The 21389-nt window shown below is 39.1% G+C and overlaps 2 protein-coding genes across 11 annotated transcripts in view; one reads left to right on the forward strand and one right to left on the reverse strand.

Annotated features, from left to right (window-relative positions):
• Positions 1 to 15660, reverse strand: part of ORC3 (origin recognition complex subunit 3) — a 35240-nt gene extending 19580 nt beyond the window's left edge. For 3 of the 4 annotated variants that reach the window (XM_038176631.2, XM_038176630.2, XM_038176633.2), the window contains exons 1-9: positions 15515 to 15660; positions 13420 to 13474; positions 10836 to 10933; positions 6636 to 6780; positions 5228 to 5332; positions 4311 to 4462; positions 3178 to 3311; positions 1413 to 1572; positions 506 to 619 (exon numbers count right to left, since the gene is read on the reverse strand). In XM_038176631.2, the coding sequence (XP_038032559.2) occupies positions 506 to 619; positions 1413 to 1572; positions 3178 to 3311; positions 4311 to 4462; positions 5228 to 5332; positions 6636 to 6780; positions 10836 to 10933; positions 13420 to 13474; positions 15515 to 15538 (987 nt within the window). In that variant the 5' untranslated portion in view covers positions 15539 to 15660. Of the gene's footprint in view, positions 1 to 505; positions 620 to 1412; positions 1573 to 3177; positions 3312 to 4310; positions 4463 to 5227; positions 5333 to 6635; positions 6781 to 8745; positions 8914 to 10835; positions 10934 to 13419; positions 13475 to 15514 lie in introns of those variants that run through there. The other variant, XM_038176632.2, reaches the window with a different exon arrangement.
• Positions 15618 to 21389, forward strand: part of RARS2 (arginyl-tRNA synthetase 2, mitochondrial) — a 54980-nt gene continuing 49208 nt past the window's right edge. For 5 of the 7 annotated variants that reach the window (XR_011808467.1, XM_072036201.1, XM_072036203.1 and 2 more), the window contains exons 1-3: positions 15618 to 15753; positions 16275 to 16348; positions 16985 to 17090. Coding sequence is in view for 4 of the 7 variants with exons in the window: in XM_072036201.1 (XP_071892302.1) it covers positions 15715 to 15753; positions 16275 to 16348; positions 16985 to 17090 (219 nt within the window). In the remaining 3 variants the exon portion in view is untranslated. Of the gene's footprint in view, positions 15754 to 16274; positions 16349 to 16984; positions 17091 to 18119; positions 18167 to 21389 lie in introns of those variants that run through there. The other 2 variants (XM_072036205.1, XM_072036206.1) reach the window with 2 other exon arrangements.

Consider the following 21389-nt stretch of genomic DNA (forward strand, 5'->3'; position numbering starts at 1 on the left):
CAGTGTGCATCCAGAAATTATCTCAGAAGAGTTCCAGCAGGAAGCGAGGAAGAGATACTGGTGTAGACTACATCAGGACAAATTCTGTTCACAGCCCAAGAACCTGGTACAGAGGAACAAATACAGGAACTTGCTACACAACCAACTGGAGAGTTCTGCCAGGGGTGTCAGAAGCCATAATTTAACCCATAGCAATAAAGAGGCCTTTCCTACCCATTAAGGCAGGTCACCTTTTTAAGTTCAACTTTTAAAAACACCTTTTGTGGCAAAATAAGCTAATGAACTGTTTTTAAATGCCTCCTTATACCTGGCTCTGTAAGTTTTTCTTTAAACCTTTAGCAGAGAAACACCCACCTGCTCACAGAGCCAAGATGTTTTCAAAGGGCATTTTTTTCATCCACGTCAATGACAGCAAGAATGGGATCCAAAAAAAAACCTTTCAATATCTAGTAATAACACTTCATTTTCAGCACCCATTATTTGAGATTTTGTTACCGTCACCTACCTGAAAGCCTTTGATAAAATTCTGGACAGAAAAATCATGGTACAAGAATATGTTGATGAGAACTTGAAGAACTTTCTCACTCAGTTTAAGTGGAAACTGGGTTGTTAGAAGTACCTAAGGGAGACAAAAATGAAAACATAGCCATAGGAGAAATTCTTTCCTTAATTCAATTTAGTAAAATTTCTAAGTACAATTTAATACAACTCTCAGCATATGTTAGCATGCAACTAAGTGAGTTACTAAATACACTGCCAACTTGTAAAAACTGTATTTCTACTAGAACAAATACCTGTGCAAAGACTTTCAGTTTATTTCAATACATTTTTCTAAGTTCCTTTTACTAATAAGCGATGTTTGAAGTTAGTTTTAGCTTAACATTGTTTTCGTATTATTTTTTAAGTTACAAATAATAGAAAATAGATCTCTGTAACAACCAAGGATGTCACCGCTTTCAGCATGTTCAGAAATCCTGCACAAAGTGGTATACCAAAAATCACAACGGCAAAGTGTCCATATGAATTAACCATTTGGATAACTCTGCTAATTTTTGACAAGCAGCAGAATTAAAGCTGAGCTCATTTATTTTAAAGACTATCCTTTTCTGAACAAAGCCAAACTTGGATCAAAGCACTCATCTAATGAAGATGTGGGGATGTCGAAATGTAATTGTCCCAGTATGTACGTACAGATGTGAATGCAAATCAAAGATGAAAGCAGGTGTCTATTAATGTAGAGAGGAAGCTCTTGGCATTAATAAGCTGCTCTGCAGTTATGAGTAAAAAATTCCCAAATTCACAGCTCTCAGGAACAGATTCCATTCCAAAAGCTTCAGAAAAAAATTGTTTGTAGAGGCCACACATGTACACTGTCCTTGAATACACACACTCCTATTTAGAAAGGGAATTACCTTGTCAATTATAGTAGACAGGTGCTCCTTACAGGAAAGGGACTGGAAAAGCTCTATGCACAGCAGAGAGGAAACAGAGTGAGGAAGTAAGCCGTGGATAATCATTGGAGATGTAGCGATTCCAAAAACCAGTACTAGAGGTAATTCATGGATATGCTGACTAGATCATGGGGTGGGGAGGGGAGAAAAAACGTTAATAGTTACATTATAGAAAATCATAAATAAAACACATTCTATTAATACTACAGCACTGAGCTCAAATGATTTACCTGCAAGAAATGGACCAATTAAAAGATTTGTTGCCAGAAGTTTTGATGAGGAGTAAAGGGGAAAAAAAAAAAAAAAAAAGGAAGCTACTTAAACCCTTAAAGCCCTAAAGCAGAAAACCAAATTAAATTATATTTTAGGATTCAGATTTCAGGAAGCAGCAGGAAGCATTTTCAGTTATAGTATTGCACTAACCCTATCTTCCAAAAAAGTTATATTCAAAGCACTGAATCTTAGCATATGACTTTTTTTCCAAAGAAATAAAGAATAACGAGAGGAGACTTTGACAGCTAACAGTCACAAGAACATTTAGAAGTTTTACACAACTTAGTAGCAGCAAAATAAATATGAAACCTCTCTGAAGTTCTATCTTCCTGTTGTACTTTAAAAAAAAAAAAAAAAAAAAAATCAGCTTCTCCAGATTCCATCTTCTACAGATAATTTGTTTTTAGTACATGCTTTGAGAACTGACGGCCGGGACTGAATGTTGTATTCACTGGGAACACCAGAAGTACAGTATTTTCGGTATTATTTCATCATTCTATTCCATTTTTTTAAATTGGAGTTTCAAGCAGATACAAATTCTGCTATCTTAAATCCCTTCTAGGTTAGAATGGATGATTTATTCATTTTCTCTTTGTTGGTACCACAGCCACACTTCTTGACCTTTCAGTTGTCATCCCACAATTATTTAATTTCTCTAACTCCTAAGAAGTCCTTTCTATGGAGTTAAATATGGGGGGAGGCTTTAACAAAATACAGTCTACTTTAAAAATTTATTTTCAAATAGTAGACTGTGACAGACCTGAACTAGACTATACTGCATTCCACATGCTCATGATGAGGTATCTATCCTTGCTACAAAAAAAAAAATAAATAAAATAAAATAAAGCACAATGCTTAAAAAACAATTAAAACCTCATCTTCCCCTGCCCTACAGCCTAATTATTTTGAGATGATTACGATTTCTGTTTTTACATCTTGAAATGTTCCCCGGAGAACCCATCTGCCAGATTTAAAGTAGCAAAAAATTTTATTGCAGGCCTCACAGCAAGTGAAACTGCTCAGCCATTTTTAGAGGTGATGTCAGATGTGTATGCTGCAACTGAATTAACTCTACAGCTGCAGCTCTGATCCTACTGTAACTAAACAGAAGATGTTCTTTTTGGAGAGTAGCAGGGGTTATTGACTGAAATGCTGGAGATGATATTAAGGAGAACAGTATTAAGAAAGGACAGAAGCACCACCAGAGGTAGTCAGCTACTCATTACACATCCTGGTCAACACATAAACTATATAAAAATCAGAGAATTTCTAGCACTTCTATTTGTAAGCTAGAAACCTTTAAACAGTTTACATCAGTTACCACAGATCACAGAATGGCTGAGGTTGGAAGGGACCTCTAAAGACCATCTAGTCCAACCCCCCTGCAGTTCTAAACAGTTTCAAATAGAAAATGGGTAACAGAGTGGAAGAACAAAACTTCAAGTCACATTACCTGCTGATAACTATGAAATCTTGAAGTACTTTTGTGGTGAAACTTTCCATATCTTTGAAGATAACCACAACTGGAGGAGACTTCCAGTGTCTGGAGGAAGTTCTTTTTTTGCTTGGAGTCTCAAAATCTGTTTTCTTTAAAGCCAATGGTTACACATTAACAAGCAGAAGACAGTAAAATAAAAAGATTGAGTCACGTGTGTACAATGTTATAATGCTCCAAAGTGACGTGGCTGACTTTTTTTGTTCATATTTTGTACGTATTTTGCTACAACTGTATGTATTACAAGCATCTAGAACGCAAATGTTCTTCTTTCTATATTGCATAGCAGGAAGTGCAAAGAATAAATACATTTTTAAAAACTAAACAAACAACAACACATTCAACAAAGACAAGGATAGCTCTGTGGGACAGAATCAGTAAAAGTGTGTTGGGATTGAGGATAAAGATTTTAGTTGGGTACCTGGAAGTTGCCCATTTTCTATACATTTATACTGTAATAAAAACTGCAGGTACTCATTAAACTTTTATTTAACACACTGCTCGCAAAATCAGTTCTAGCTTTTATTCATGACAGAAGAAAATACTTGAATAAAACATCATTAGCTTTATTAAATAAAAGGATAAAAACCATTTACGGTTATTTTGTCACAGCTTTTCAATGTAGTAAGGGTTGCAGATGACACACTGCCGCTAATAACATGATGATAACATGATAACAAACATGATGACATACAGCACTAAAATGGTGCCCCCTCCCCAGATGGCTGTTCTTTCTTGAAGTTTTGTTTTAACAAGCAAAACATCTCAGCGCTCCAGGGAGAATAGCATCTGGCATGAAGTTGATACTGCATTTTAAGCTTCTGGTTCCCATGTAAACATATCATAAAATAGTACTTTACCCGATTTCCAGAATGCTGACATTCATACCTCATCAGAAACTAACTCCACATCTGTTACAGATTTACTTTCAAATCACCTCAGTCTCGGTCGTTTCTTAGTATTAAATGAAAAGCTAACCTTTGGCGTTCCTTCACTACTGCATATAAATCTGAGGTATTCAATTTCCCTTTTAAAAGAATCTAAAGGTCAGACATTTTTGTAAACTGGTGATACAAAAACCAAAATCATACCTTTGTTACACTTTCATACCAGGTGATTAGAGAAGTCATTGAACAACGTATTCTATTCTGGGAAGTCTGTACATAGTCGTCTTCCTCTGAGTCCACATCTACATAGCAGTTCATCAGCTGCCCGAAGAGCTTCTGCATCAGATTTTTTATACCTTCACAACACGTTTTTAAACAGACAATAAAGATGTTCAGTTAGTTGCCTAGAATCTTAGCACTTCCCCAACTCATGCTCTAAGAAATTTCCCCAAGTTATTATTTTTCACTTTTCTTATTATTCTCCTCCTCTCTCCAGGACACATATCTCACGGTACATAATGCTTCAAATTCATGGCATGAATGCTGTTAATGCAGTAGAATGTATCCTATTAAGTTGCCTAGATAGCAACAATTCAAGTTAAGATGGTGGCCCTGCACCTTTCCTGAACTAGACAAATGCTATCAGAGTGGCCTAAAAATAAACGAGAAGGCCGATCAATAGCTTGGGGAACGGTGCTGAGTGATTCAAACCTTTTTATTTAAACAACCTTTTATATTTAAATAAAGGGCAGGGGAGAAACATTTTTTTACCCATTTCTTCAGTTTAATTAAGTGGATTAAAAATGAAACGCATACATACATGATCTGATCAAAAAAGGGGAAAGCCAACCTTCAATATCAACACGCACTACACAAAACAGCACGCTCTTGATATTCATAGTACAAATTATTTCAATCTTCACTGTCTTAAACAAAACCAGACAACAGAACTGGACACCTCTTAAAACATAGTAAGCATTACTGTGATGTTAATGTAGGATTGAACAAATCTTTAGGAGGCATTCAATATCCCTCCATCCTATTATTCTTACCTTTGGGGGCAAAAACTAGTTAACTGACAACTTATTCAGATGAAGAAGCAAAGATACTGCAGTATTTACCTGGGCAATCTTTGGCTTGCAGCAAGGCTACATAAGGAGTAACTCTATTCTGAAGGACTTCCGAAAGACTTCTGAAAGTCAAGTCATGATCTGTAACATTTACACCTAGAAGAAAGACAAACTAAGAGCATTTTGCTGTGACTTGTGACCACAGTGACGGAATAATAAAATGGACAGAAGACAAAAAAAAACAAACAAACAGAAGATATTCAAGGCAGAAATTAAAAGCATCACACCATCTATGAGGTAAGATGAAAAACTAGCACAAGATTAAACATGCATATTCATATTGGCCAACTAAAAGGAACCGGGAATCACTTTAAGGATGGCTCATGTAGTACTTTGCCTTATTTTTTTTATGAAAGATTTCTCAAGGGTGAAAACCTGCAGGGACTGGGATTGGTTTTCTAGCTTCCCTGCCTCTCATAACTGCCGAAGACATCCACAGTCATCTAAGCACCGCAGACAAAAAGATGAAATTTGCTTTCTCTAGAAAAGCAGCAGTGCAGACACCTGAGACCTGGATCCTCACGAGGCTTATGTAAGGGGAGGAATTACTGAGTTTCAATGAAACACATTCTGAATTTATTATGAACTACTCAACTTTTACTGCCTTTGTGAACATTCTTAGTCAAACAAAGAAAGAAGAAGTCTCTCCAGAGGGCAATTCACAGCTTCTTCCACAGAAATATTCAAAGCAGGAACTTTCTGCTACCTACAAAAGCAGACTAACCTTCCAGGCTCTGTTAGTGTTCACATGGTAATTCTGAAGCACAGGCCTAATTTTAGGTTACCTAACATGATCCAGTAAAAATACAATCAGGTTGTCCTGAACCCGGTTCAGGTTTAGTTATAAACATTTGAAGCAAAAAACAAACAAACAAACAAAAAAACTTCTGACCTCCGCTAACTTCAGTACTAAAACATTCAGCTATTTTTCTCACCTTCTGCTCCTTTTCCAAGATAATAATGCTTTTCATGTAGAAAAATACATGAAAAGATGCACTGCAAGAATCAACTCATAAACAGTTATCAGAAAACCAGGCTGTATAATCCCATGGTTAGTCACAGAAACCACCAAGGAAATTAGTGCCAAAAGAGGACAGAATCAAAGCATCTCCGTGGTATTGGCGGGGGAGGAAGGAGGGAGGGATCATGAATGTTGTTTAAGACACACCTTAAAGGAAGGTGTTCCTTCCTGCGTGACTGTGTACACAGACAAAAGGCATGCAGGTCAAATCTTGCTTCCTTCTCCCAGCCCAATCTCTTCTGTTAACATTTCTGAAAGCTGATGTTGCTCACACTAATTGCTGGAAAGCAGCAGTACAATTTCTTTGATCTCTGTATCAATTTTAAGCCTCTGTATGAGAACAAATGGATATAACAGAATGCATCTTTAAAAAGTTACCTAAGACAAGAGCTGCAGTAGGGATTTCTCTGGACTTCATCCGACAATTCCATTCTGTTGTCTTCTCCTGGAACTCGGAATGAGACCGCCTCAAAAAACTTACAAGGTTATCAAATAACTGCTGATTCAAATCTTCCTCTATTTGCTGTAAAGAAGCAGAGAGTTTTTATTTATAGAAATGTGGAAACACCAGTATATTTTAATTTTCCTACCCTTTCCCTGCATTGGATTGAATCCTTAAAACTCCAGTGCAAAATCTGATGTAACACTAGTGGGTTTTTTGTTTGTTTGTTTTTAATTAAAAACATGCCAGTGTATTCACTATGTGAAAAACACAGACATTTCCCATCTTGGAACTTCTGGTCTAATGTCTCTACAATAACCTGCACAGCAAATGAGCTTAACTGTTATCACACCACAGGCTTTAAAGGAGACAAAAATACACAGGCAAAGCAGAAGTGACACAGAAGGAATAAATATAATGAATATAACAAATGTTTATAAAAACTTCTATTATTCCCTCCTAGGTTAAAAAAAACTCCCATAAATTCTCTTCTGAGAGATCCGTATGAGAACTAACAATCAGGTCCTTCAAATTTAATTCAAATTGAAAGAAAACAAGAAATGATGAAACCAAGCATTACAGAAAAAAATAAATACTAAACCATGCAACTGCCTCATTTGCTTCACTGTCTTTTGCCCTTCAGGATGATCTTCATACCAGAATATACTGCAAGGTGAGAGATAGGCAGTGGGAAAAAAAAAACAAAAAAAAAACAAACAAACAAACAAAAAAAACTTTTAAATGCAGATATATACTAGAAACATTTTGTGTTTCTTTTATTATGTATGTGCCTTTGAAAATCTGTCTCTAATCCCTTCTGCTACAAGAGCCAAAAATGTGCTCTGAAGTTTAGAATTATCAGGACATACTCTAGAAGGCTGATGAAAATTAAGCCCCTATTCCCAATAAAATCACGATTGAGATTTCTTAGGAACAACAAGTGACACACCCCACTGTGAACTTGATTTTAAAAGGAGCTACAAAGGTTGTCTCTGGCAGTATTGCTGAGGCAGCTACCAAAAGAGTTAAGAACACATCTCCAGGATGTTCCACATGATGCCTCCTCAAAAACCTGAGCTCCATTTCTATGACAGAGAACAGTTCCTACTGCACACTTCGTAAAGGACTGATAAACTGACAAAACACATGCAAAATAATCTTCATCTTTTCACCCTCTACTTATTCAAAACTATTCTTCTGTCTTTTTGACGTTGATTGTCTCTGAGCTCACACCAGGTAAATTCTACGGCAACTGAGAAAAAACTGTAACATTTCAAGTACAGTTTATGCCATCAGCTTTGAAACAGCATCATAAGAGCTTCTCCATTACTATTCATCCCATAACAATCATCAGAGCTTCTGCTTCAAAATCCATCAGGCCTTGAGCTTCTGATTATTATCGTACAAGTTTTCACTAAGCCCATCTAATAAGATTCTGAGTCCTCACATTGCATAGTTCCACTTTCTACTATTTTTTTCACTGTGCGTTCGTGAAGATTGAATTCAGTTTGCCGTACCACTACACACTTGCTTAGCTTTCTTAAATCCATCAGTCTTTTGTGAAAATAACTTCATTATTTGCACTATTCTGGTAGTTTTCCACCAAGTATTTTAGGCTGCTCTGCATCTCAAGTGACCAACTCATTTACTTGCATGGCACTACTCTGGAAACATTGAAAAAAGTTGAAAAATTGATCTGGCAATTTATTCCCTGTTACAACACTAACACCCAGCGAGGTTTTGCCACGTGTGCTCTGAAAACTATTATTTGCACCTTAGAGCTAAAATTACCATGTTACAGCCCTGCACTTGGGATTTGTGTTTCTAACCTGGATTCTGGTGTAACACCTGAAATTTGTGACCTTACAAAAAGGGAATGTTTCTGAAAGCCCTCGATGAGATATATTATAACAAGAATATTTGCATGACCACTGCTGAAAGCAGGGGTCAAGCCCAGGATATCCTGCAACAGTGGAACAAAGGAGGTCAAAAATTCACATTCAAAAAAAACAAAAACCAAGGACAAGAGCATAATTCCTGCCGTACTTTTGCCAGCTTTTCATGTTGTGAGAAGCCTGAGAGGATGTCATCACCAAATGCCACCACTGCAGCACAGTTTGTGATAGACATACAAAGGCCGAGAGTGTTCCACAACAAAGTACTTGGAGGTCAAATCCACGTCAGCATTCAACACCTCAGACAGGTTTCAGAGAACTGAAAAAAAGACCAACACAAGCACATAGCTTGACACAAAAATGTCGGGTATCCTGGCAAACACTTCACTGAACATCCTACCCTTAGTGCCCTAGAATAAAAGTCCAAATCAGCAAGCCATACACTTCTCAGGTATTCTACCATGGATTGGGTTTGCTACACCAGGGCTTCCAAGTGCAAAATAAAATCCTGACTGGATAAAGCTCTCACCTACCTGGCCTGACCTCATGAAGTGATGCTGCTTTGAGAAGCACTTAGAGACTTTGAAGGACTAGAAACTTTCTAAGATCCCTTCTGAGCTGAATTGTCACATCTAAGTAAAAACAATTATCACCTCCAAGTTTTCCAACACCAGGACAAAAGGACAGAAATTCAAAATTCTGTAAGAAAACATAACAGATACCCCAGAAGCTTAGTGAAGAAAATTTGATGTATGGCATCAAAAATAACTGCAGATAATCTGTTGTTGGGTAAAGCAAACTAAGGCAAGGCCGATGCCAATTTGTCAAAGTAGAGATGAATTGTCTTCCACCCAGAGGAGAAAAAAAAGAGACAAAAGTATTTGGTGAACTCCTAGCAGCATTCAAAAAAAAAAAAAAAAGCCACCAACAGCGAAATATTTAGGACAGGAAAGAATGATGATTTTCCAGATGGCAATGATTCTGTGCTTCTAAGTAGTTAAGGGAGGCTTTTACCATGATGGGTTGTGCTGGCTGCTCTTGTACAAATATTTGCAGAGCACTAGGAAAAAAAACACTTCATCAAGTTGAAAATCCTGCAGCCACTGTTGGCTATCTAGAAGCATAATTTCAAAAGCCTTGACAACACCATGCCAAATTAAGAAGACAAGAAAAGGTTTTCCAGAAGTGGCTACAGATGTCATTGCCCCTCTAGCCTCACTGTGTAACTGAGGAGGCAGTTTCTGCCAGTGCTGGTGGCTAATCTGTCGGGCTGAAGCAGCTAGCAGGATGACACCAAATACACCTCCCAAAGCTTCTGTTGTCTGGGATCAGCACTGCGGTGTTGCGCGCTGCTTTGCGCACCCTGGTTGTTACGGTTTGAGAAGCGTGCTGACGAGTCCAAGAGAGCTGGATCATGGAACAGTAGAAACAGAATTAGAGGAATTTACGAGTTCAGCCCAAGGGTCCAGATCATAAGCTCCATCCAGCTGGCTCCCACTGTACATCCCAAAACAAACTTGGGGAAAAAAAATCTCATAATGTTTAATGCCCAATAGCAGGCAGAGGAATACGGAATACTTGCCCAGAATCCTTGACACCAAATAGAGGAGGAAATCCCTGCTGTACGGAAGCAATTATTCATGCTATAATACAAGCCAGCTGGCTACTCAGACACAACAACAGCATGCCATCCACCACACAACAATTAGGAGGCCACAGTTCAGTATGAAATTAACTCCCATCCGCACCAGACAAACCCACTGACACTGTTGGAACTAACTCAACAGACTGAGCTTGCAGCCTTATCTTTCACTATTTGACATCCATGCACTTGTGTTCACATAAATCCACTGTGAATCTTGGGCTGCTGTAAGTTCTATAACACTGAGGTCAAAAGCAGCCTGAAGTCCTCAGAGGGCTGGCACACACAGAATAGAATTGGAAATAGAGGAAAAAAAAAGTATGCCAGGAATTAATAAGAAGGTCAATTAGTTAAAACAGCTTAGAAGAAGCAGCTTGACGCATCAAAAGCATGTGGTAAGAAGTAATACGTAACTGATGGATTTTTTTATTTTTACTTTTTTAATTTTGTACACTAAAAAAAGGATTTCAGTCTTGGTCAGCATTTCTGGCCCTTTTATTGCTTTAACAAATTGTTCTTTTAAGTGTGTAAAAAGAGACTTCCAAAAACAAAGCAAGCAGCACTGTTGTAAATGCTTTAGTATTAGGTGCGAGACTCACCTCTGCTTCCAATTTCACGTGTTTCCATAATGACTGACAAGTAGCAAACCGTAATTCGCTATCCTCTGCATCACTGTTTCCTTCCCTGAAGTAGTCAGCTAGACAGGAAAGGGAAACACAAATATTATTAGAACAAATCATTTTTTCTTGAGAAAAAAGCAAAGTACCCAACTGAAGCAAGAAGATCTTTACAGATATCTAGATAGATAGATACAACAGATATAACTATACAGGTATAAGGGAGATGACTTTTAGCCAGTTAATTAACTGCTGGTATCTGGTAAAGTAAGTGACAGAATAAGCAGAATCTATTGCCCAACTATACAGGCTTCAGTCAAAGAGCTGGCTTCTACCTCAAGTCCCAGGTGAGCTAAAGGCTAAATCAGGGCAAAAAAAACATTATGTGTATATATATATAATATTATATATTATTAATATATATTTTTTTTCCCTTGCTTCATAAAGTTTTGTGGGTCCTTCACTATTACAGTCTGATATGAATCACAAAGGCTTGCAAGAACACATGCATAAGAAATCCTTTCTGTCTTCCTGGAAAGATGCAGCAATACCAGCTTCCCAAACAGACAAACAAAAAGGTATACTTAGAAAGGCCTGTTAGGTTACCTGAAATACAGATTTATTTTTTTTAAATACATAATCTTAACTACCATAACTATCACAGCAAAACTTTTAAGCACAAACCAAACCTGTATTTTTGAATCATCTCTAAGCTGTCTCTCACTTCTACATGAGCTTGCTTACAAAGAAGAAAATGAGAAAAAAAATAAATCTGAGCCATAAAAGCCATGAATCCTTCAAAAATCATCACCTTTTCAGTACCACAATGTCTTGGCAGATTTTTGAATGCATCTGGCTTTGCAGGTGCTCCTCTAGCTCACAGATACAAATACAGAAGCTCTCTACCAGCTTCCCAACAAGAAGAGCAGTGAAGAAAGTAAAATAGGAACCTGAACAGAACCAAGTCTGAGTTATATTTTTCTTGTTTTTCCTCCCACCTTCACACAGTCTACATTTCATAAAATAAAATGGCACAGCTTTGGAACTGTCCTGCTCCCAGCATACTCACACCTAACTCCCAGCGGGTGTAGCTTTTAAGCTTCTCTAACACTATCTGGAAGAACACAAAGGCTGAAGGTGAAGCAAACAGCCTGTTGTTACCTGTTGCTTGCTACAAGGCAACATTAAATATAACATCTAAATTTTTCTAAAGACACCTCATTTGTATCCCTAAGAAAAATCACTTAAATACATAACACACTTTGATGACACAGGCTTTGAGTTAAAGACCATCCAGCCACCACACTGTTATTATAATCAAAGAATAATATTCTTTCTATACTACCAAACCTCAAACTGCATGGGCAAATTTGCACAGAAGGCCTTTGTGAGGTGCAAGAGTATATCAACCACACCTGAAACTTCACATTTGTCAGGTTTGGCCTTCCAAACTCAACATATGCACATCAAAGTCATGTTTATTTAGAACACCATTTGAATCAACTGCTGTTAGCAGTCAAACTAGCTCCCTTCTGCTTCTCTTTTCAGAATACCCCAGTCAAATTCATTTTTCTGTGACAAAGTATGTGCTAAGTGGAGCAACACATTTTTCCAACCATGATTTATAAATCCTGCAAAAACATACTGTTCAGTACAGGGTAAAAATCCAGTGTGGTTTAAGTGCACAGGTCTTGGTTGTTAGTTTATTTATCTTGCAATGACTTGAAATGACAGACTGGATTATATCTGCCTACCACTCATTCCCTGAGCCACAGATGTGCCAACTCTCACAGAAGAAAAAATAATTTGAGATTAATTTTAAAGCAGGTGCTGTTTTAAGTCCCTCTGGTAATGAAGGAGCCTATGATGATTTCCAAAGCCTTATTACTTTCCCCTCTGCTTTTTTAAAAAAATACATATTTTCAAACTGTCACACTTTTTGACAGCTCTGTCCCTGCCGAAAAAGTTTAACCTGGGAATAAGAACAGTTAGTTCCCTGACCAACTCTCAAACAGCAACTATTTGAGTGGCCTTATTTATGGCTCCAATAAGAGTCTCTCCCACTTGGTCTTCCTCAAATGCCCAGAGACTTGTATACATGCCTTTTGGATTGGAGAAAAGAACGTAAATATAACAAAAGTTAGTGAACACAAGCCAAGAGGTGTTCACAAATGGCTTCTGCCAAAGTTGTTTGAGGAAAAGAAGAAAAACTACCCACACAGGGTAAGAATTATGAATGGGATATCATTTCTGACTCCCATAGCTTAGAAGTGGCTCATTCGGACTCTTCAGATAGATGGTTTGTCAGTTAACAATTTATGGCAGTATGGAAAAAAAAAAAAAAAAAAAAAAAAAGCAAAGACAAATGTCAGCTATACATTCTTAATCGTTGGAGATGAAAAAACATTTACGCTAACCTACTACTTCTGAAGAAATGAGTTTTCAGAAATACTGACATCAAGGAGCAACTGAAATCCTCACACAGCTATGACAGAATTCAATCAGAACTGAAGCTTCCAGGATTAACCCTCCCAAAGCACAGCAACATACATCAAAATACACTAACCTGTTTTCTGAGACACCTTTCTCTTCTTGGGACTTGGTTTAAAAACAAAGCAGCCCTGGAGAATAACAAGAAAAATATAAACTTCAAAACGAGCATCTATCTGACTGTGACTCCTAAGGCCATTTTATTCTCTTTAATCGCAGTGTTCCATCAACAATTTAACCAAATTGCCAGCGTCTTAAGGATACCATTAGTTGTGCTTTTATTGTCCTGTTTCAATCTAGAAAAGCAATGGAACCAGTATTCCAGCACATCTGTGAGAAACTTCTATTACCCTTCCATTATGTTCTTCAGTTCATCTATCAGCTAGAACAGCAGCGAGAGAGGAATTGTTGAACTCCTCATGTACCTTCATTCAATAGATTTAAAATTAAGAGGAAGTGATTCCCTGGGGACACATCAATAGTTTCCTCAATACAGATTTAGTTAAAAGTAAAACAAAGCAAGAGGCTGGGATGCACAGAAGAGGTGATCCAAAAGCCAATGACACCCTGCAACTGCAGAGGACAAGAAGTCCATCCCAACTCAGAAAAGTAAAGATAGATACAAGCAGAATGACAAATGGTTGGGAAAGGTTCAGATAAATAAAAACCCTGCCTCCAGAGGACCTCCAAATAGAAGTCATCTCACAATTAGATTTGATCCGTCACCAAGAAGGATGAAATCAACTGCAAGTATTAAGCTTTGAGTTCTGGGAGGTTTTTTCATTTTCCTGTAGAAAACCTGAAATTTCTCCCATCATCCTCCCAAATCAACATTCATCTTCTTTTTGTGATTTCCTTTATACCAGCAATCGTACACTGTCCCCAGCTCTTGCTGTAAGGTTCTTGTGCCACAGCAAGAGTGAAGCAAAAACACAAATGTTCAAGGTATTTAAACAGACTGATTCAATCCAGTATTTCCCACAGAGATGCTTGCATAAACAAAGATTATTGAACTTAAACTGAGACAGTTCAGCCACCAGCGTAAGAATGATCTAATAAAAGTAAAACTCTAGAAAGATGTTCAATTTTGATTACAGACACTAGTTTTTTGGGTATCTTCGGACACATTATTTCCCTTCTGATTCAAACAAGGATCTGAAGTCAAACACTGATACTTATATTGTCCCCTTCTGAAAAACTGCCTTAAGAATTAGAGAAGTTCTCGGATACTTTTCATTTTAATAAATATATTAAAAACCATTTAAAAATAGCTGGACAAAAGTTGTCCAGCTGTGTCGTCCATACCCTAAATGCTGTGGAACAATTCCACTACAAAAACATTTGATACAGGCTTATTTATGCTGCATTACACACAGCAAGTCAGCACAGTAATTCCTGAGAGGACAGCTGGAATTGGCCCAAATTACTCAGGGAGTGGTGAGGCCCTGGCACAGGCTGCCCAGAGAAGCTGTGGATGCCCCATCCCTGGAGGTGCTCAAGGCCAGGCTGGATGGGGCTTTGGGCAAGCTGGGCTGGTGGGAGGTGTCCCTGCCCATGGCAGGGGGTGGAACTGGGTGGGCTTTGAGGCCCCTTCCAACCCAAACCATTCTGTGATTCTATGAAAAGAATTGTATACGGTGCATAGATATAAGAAGAAATGATGTTTAAGTCTAATGAAATATAAATATTATTTAATGCTTTACATTCAGTGTAGCAGAGATGAGCATGTGATATGACCAAGTATTACATTTAAGACACAGGACACAACAGAAGTACCCTTCACTGCCCAAATCCTTAACAGCAACATTTTTTAAAAGGGAAACCCACCCGATCTGAATTCAATTTTAACTTTGGAAGCAGTTCCCTGCCCCCCTGGAAGCACGGCCACTTCCACACCGAAGGACGCAGACACACGCCTGGGTCCCGTGGCAAATTTCACGAGGGGGAAGGATTTTTCCTGAGGTAAAAAAAACCTCCCTGCGCGCTGCAGCCCACGACACAACCACACAGCGCGGTGCCCTGACACATTTCAAGCGAAGCGCCCTGCCTCCTCGCTATCGCCTCTGGCCGTGAACCAAACGTTAAGCTTTCAAAAAAAAAAAAAAAAAAAAAAATCACATAAATTTAACGCTTAAACGACGACAAACGCCACCCCCCCCCCGCCGCCTCACCTTGGAGACGGAGCCCGCGCTCATGTCGCCCCCTCCCCCCCCGCTAACGGCTCCGTGAGGTAACGGCCGCGCGGCCCTGAGGGGACGGGGCCGTGGCGCATGCGCAGTGCGGGGCAGCGCGGCGCTGACAGGGCGGGCCGAAAGGCGGCGGGAAGGCGGGGGCAAGGGGCGGTGCTGACCTCCCGCCCCGCCGCCCGGTCATGGCAGCTTGCGCCTTCCGGAGGAGCATCGCCAGCCAGGTAACCCTCCACAACCCCTCTTTCGGTAACCGGCAGCGGGGCTGCCCCGAAAACGGAGCCGCCCAGTTTGAGCTCTCAGCCGGACCCCCCCCCTCCGGGAGGTGGCAGTTGGTAGGGCCGGTTGCCAAGGGGACCGGCGCGGGCTTCGTTGGCCCGCCCACCCCTAATGGCCGGGGGGGGTAGAGGGAAGGGGGTCCGGTCATGGCGTGCAGGGGTTCGAGGATAAAAATAACTAACTAAATAAATAAAATAAACGTTATCCTGTGAAATAAAGGACCTGTACGCGATGTTTTGTCTTGTCTTTTATTTTTTCCCTCTCCCTTTTCTAAGGTTTCTTTACTATTGCCTGCATTTGCGTTGCAAATTGGAAAAAAAGCAAGCTTAAAGTACTAAATAATTATTTATTTCCTTTCCCTGAGAGGAAGTTTACTTGAAAATCCCTCACAAGTATATAAGCAGGGGGCAGTGCTTCTCCTGGGTCTTTTTCACTTAAGCCACTTTGTTCTTTATTTCAAATTTAGCTTTCCAAAGTTTTGGATCTGCCACCAGAAAAACTAATAAAGTCCATATCTGCAGTTCCTGTCTCCAAAAAACGGTAGAGTTTGCACTTTATCTTACAATATCTTCTCATGTTATGTTATTTTTGGTTGTGTTTGTTAGTGCAATGGCTTAACAGGGCTTCAGGGAAATAGAAATACAGAAAAGCAAACTGAAGCTAATATACCGGTCCAATTATAAGAAGATACCTAAATCTACTTAAACCACTCTGTTTTTTGAAGCAAGCTCAATACAAATATAATTGCTTCAAAAATATAAATAATATGCACCACTTGAATGGTAAATGTTTCAGTATTAATAAATTAACTCAATGTGAAACTGCTTAGAACCAATGTGAAGTTACAGATTTTTTCCCTGTCATGCTTAAGAGGTGTAGTATTTTTGGCAGATAAACTACTTTTATTCATAAGTATAACATTTTTTTTTTACTGTGAAATGGTGATTTTACCATACGTATTTTACAGTTATATTAGAGCAAAGGTAATATTTAGCTTTCTACTAAACATAGCTTACTTTTGGGTACCAGTGACTGGGTTATGCTTGCCAATTAGACTTGCCATATGCAGAGTCAGCTTGGATTTGTCAAATCTCCACATCATTTCAACACTTTTTTCCCTGATTTTCATCTGTTCCTTTTTTTTTTTTTTTTTTTTTTTTTTTTCTTTCTTTCCAGGCATGTTGCTGATTTCCAGCTTTCTGTTGCTTCTGTTCTAGAAAACCATTCTGGTGATTGCTTAGCACAAGATCTTCAGCTTCAAGCTCAGAAGCTAGCTGAGAAGGTACGCTAATATGTTAATTCCATGTATTTGATGCAGTAATGAACTTACAGACCAGGGATGTAACAGGCAACATAAAGTAAATGGTATTCTTTCTTCAAATATCTCTTTGGATCAGAGGAGTGTAATGAGTGCACCCATTGTCATTGTACACAGTCTTCACAGGTAATCAGAGGAGCAGTTTTAGTTAAGTTTCTTGTGAAATTGTGGTTTTAAAATAGTTTGAGAGTAAGTCATGTTTGTAAGTTAGGAGGCACTGCCTAAAAGCTCTGCTGTGGTCTGTACTGTTGACCAAAACTAGAGGAAAAAATTGAGTACGTAGTGGCATGAGAAATCAAAGACGGCAAACTCCAACACTAGAATCACAATGAAGAAACTTAACCTGTGGGTCAAACAGGCCAGTCTTCTCACTAACTGTTTGAAATTGAGGTTTCTTAGAACAGCAGTGTTTTCATGGCCATTTCAGGCCATGGGAAATTGCAGTGGCTGAGTCATTAAGGCTAACTACTGTAATAAAAAAGAAGCAACAGGCAAAACAAGATATACATAAGTGACATGAATCTTGAAGAAACAAAAGGTACATGGAAGAGAAGAAAACTTCAGAGAAGTTGGTATGTATAAAGTTGGAAGAGGGACCAGAAAGGTGATGCTAGGTTTTGAGGGATCATTAGAGATGAAAAAAATCCTTCAAAATCTAAGAAGTTGCTACTGGTGCTGATGAAGAGGAGTATAAACTAAGAAGTAGTGACAATGTTAGCTGCAAAGAGGCAGTAGATCAAATAATAAAAGCGTAAAAAATATGCTTCATCTGCCTCAGAAAGAATAAGTTTGAGAGGGAATCAGTAGGGTTGCTATATGATCAGGAGTTTAAAAGGACAAATAAAAGAATTTGTTACTGAGAAGCTAAACTATTTCCTCATTTAATACTTCACTGCTGAGATGTTGAAGAGAACCACACTTTGGACCCATTTTTGTAATGTGAATATTCTGACTCCAGGCAGAGGAAGAGCTGATGGTGCACAGATGTACAACCAAAAGTTCTGAAACAACTTTAAGATGATCTAGCATCATAAAATAATGTAAGTTGGAAAGGGCCTCAGGATGTGATTTGTTCCAGTCTCCTCAAAGCGGGTTATTGAGGGGTTTTGGATGAGTTTGCTCAAGACTTTTGAAATCCACTGTGGTTTTATAAGCCTCCAAAGATGTAACAGCTTCTGTGGGCATTCTGTTCCCATGACTGTAGCCCATCATGGTAGCGATTCTTTTCCTGGTGTCTAGTCTGTCACTTTAAAAACAACTGCTGTTAACCAGTGATGTGAAAGCTACAAATGTCTTTCTCTTTTATTGGTTCTGGCTCATTAAATAAATCTTGGCCACTGAGCCTCACATCTTTACACAGCAAAGCGGATGTAACAGTAGAAAAGAGCAAACCATCAATATAAGCTCAGAAATTGAATACACCACACTGGTTAACCAAAGGAGGGAAAAAGAAAAAAAAAAAAAAGCAAAAAAAACTTCTAATCTCCTGGAATCATTTTTGTTGGATATTGGATAAAGGCGATGCGTTTATTATGATTTGTTTAGACTGATCATGTCATCCACAAAGATAAGCAGTATAGAAATACAAATATGCAGAATATAACCATAATATCAAAAATTAGCAGTGAGACAGAAATGTAGGCAGTGATCAGTGTATGTCATGATAAAAAAAAAAAAAAAAGTTGATAGAGTACCTCGAGTTTCAATAGCATGCTCTTCTCAGTCACTGAAGAGGAAATTGGTCACAATGTTTGAAATACAGATATTTAGGTTAGGCAGAAGAGGCTGAAATAGTTCCCATTGACTAAAGTAGCCAAAATAATAAGGCAACATGATGCCAAATGGAACATAATATGCTAAGATACGCTGAGATTTGTCTGTCATTAAGATTCTAATTGTCTTGTTTCTGTTGGCTTTTGATTTTATTTGGGTGGCTGCTTCTTGCTTCATCTTTCAACTGTTAGTTCTTGGCTGAGAGGAACTTTTTTTCTTTTTATGCCTTTATAGGATATTCTGATACGGCATTCTGATCCAAGCCATAGGCATGGGGAGATCTGGTTACTAAAGAATGGTTAAGTACTTGGAAGAATTGATAGAGCTATGGAGAGGACAAATAAGCTCTCATATTAAAGAGTTGAAAAACACTGAGATGGTAGTGACAGATGATGTAGAAAACATTTAGCAGAACAAACAGTATGGAGAAAGTGCAGTGGGAATTTCTGTTTTATATCTGCCCCATAACATGGGTGAAATGGGCCTTCAGTAAAACAAAGAGGAAGGAAATTCAGTCAGTAAAAGAGATATTTCTTTCATGTAGCTTATGAATAAACAATGGAATTTGTTGTTATTGGAGATTGTTAAGGTTAAAGAACTTGCAGGCTAACAGTAATTACCCCTGTTTGAGGTAGGGTCTAACTACAAGACCTAGAATGGGGATAGAATTTCTTCTTCGTGCTGATGTGCTTCAGTAGGAATATGTAGCTTGCCTCTTTCAAAGACCAAGTTATAAGATAAACAAAAAGCAATAGAAGATAACTTGTTTGTTTGTTTTTGTTGTTTGAAAAAATGTCCTGTCTATGAAAGGAAGCTACTTTAGTGAAAACGAAGCCAAAACTCTCAACCTGTAAAGAGACTAAAATATGTGTAAAGAGGAGGTTGACATTAGAGGAGCTTATACATTCTTTACAACTTCAGAATTTTCAAAACACGAGCCTTCTGAAAATTGTAAATGGAATCTTTAATATATAAACCTTTAACATCTTTAGTTTATATCACTGGCTGCTGCAAGGCATTGTAGTTCAAGTCAGGAACTTTGAGAAACAGCAGTCCAAAGCTTGTCTCAGATTTTCTTTTAAGACGTGGATCTTTTTGTTGTTGTTGTTGTTGTTGTTGTTGTCACACACTGTGTGAAGCTGTCAAATGCATCTCAGCCTTTGTGTGTACAAAGAGATCATCTGCTGCTCGTAGCCAAAATAAATTAACACAGCCTGGACACAAGCAAGGACTGAAGCAAAAAAAGTGTGTGACAGCATTCTCCTCAAGAAACTGGCTGCTCTTGGCTTGGACTGGCGCACGCTTCGTTGGGTTAGAAACTGGCTGGATAGCCGGGCCCAAAGAGTTGTGGTGAATGGAGCCAAGTCCAGTTGGAGGCCAGTCACTAGTGGCGTCCCCCAGGGCTCGGTGCTGGGGCCGGTCCTCTTTAACATCTTCATCAATGATCTGGATGACGGCGCTGAGTGCACCCTCAGTAAGTTTGCAGATGACACCAAGCTAGGTGCGTGTGTCGATCTGCTCGAGGGTAGGAAGGCTCTGCAGGAGGATCTGGATAGGCTGCACCGATGGTCTGAGGTCAACTGTATGAAGTTCAACAAGGCCAAGTGCTGGGTCCTGCACCTGGGGCGCAACAACCCCAAGCAGAACTACAGGCTGGGAGAGGAATGGTTGGAGAGCTGCCAGGCAGAGAAGGACCTGGGAGTGATGGTAGACAGTCGGCTGAATATGAGCCAGCAGTGTGCTCAGGTGGCCAAGAAGGCCAACGGCATCCTGGCTTGTATCAGAAACAGTGTGACCAGCAGGGCTAGGGAGGTGATCGTCCCCCTGTACTCGGCTCTGGTGAGGCCGCACCTCGAGTACTGTGTTCAGTTTTGGGCCCCTCGCTACAAGAAGGACATCGAGGTGCTTGAGCGGGTCCAAAGAAGGGCGACGAAGCTGGTGAGGGGCCTGGAGAGCAAGTCCTATGAGGAGCGGCTGAAGGAGCTGGGCTTGTTCAGCCTAGAGAAGAGGAGGCTCAGGGGTGACCTTATTGCTCTGTATAAGTACATTAAAGGAGGCTGTAGAGAGGTGGGGGTTGGCCTGTTCTCCCATGTGCCTGGTGACAGGACGAGGGGGAATGGGCTAAAGTTACGCCAGGGGAGTTTTAGGTTAGATGTTAGGAAGAATTTCTTTACTGAAAGGGTTGTTAGGCACTGGAACGGGCTGCCCAGGGAGGTGGTGGAGTCACCATCCCTGGAAGTCTTCAAAAGACGTTTAGATGTAGAGCTTAGTGATATGGTTTAGTGGGGACTGTTAGTGTTAGGTTAGAGGTTGGACTCGATGATCTTGAGGTCTCTTCCAACCTAGAAATTCTGTGATTCTGTGATTTCAGAGTGAGTTGTGTTCAGAGCTAGTAAGCATGGATTAGAAATAATAAAATCATCCTTTTTTCAAATGGATGGATTAAATGATCTGTGATTGCTTACAATCAGATAAAAATCATTTAATATT

This window comes from Anas platyrhynchos, chromosome 3 (assembly GCF_047663525.1).
Source record: "Anas platyrhynchos isolate ZD024472 breed Pekin duck chromosome 3, IASCAAS_PekinDuck_T2T, whole genome shotgun sequence".
NCBI lineage: Eukaryota > Metazoa > Chordata > Aves > Anseriformes > Anatidae > Anas > Anas platyrhynchos.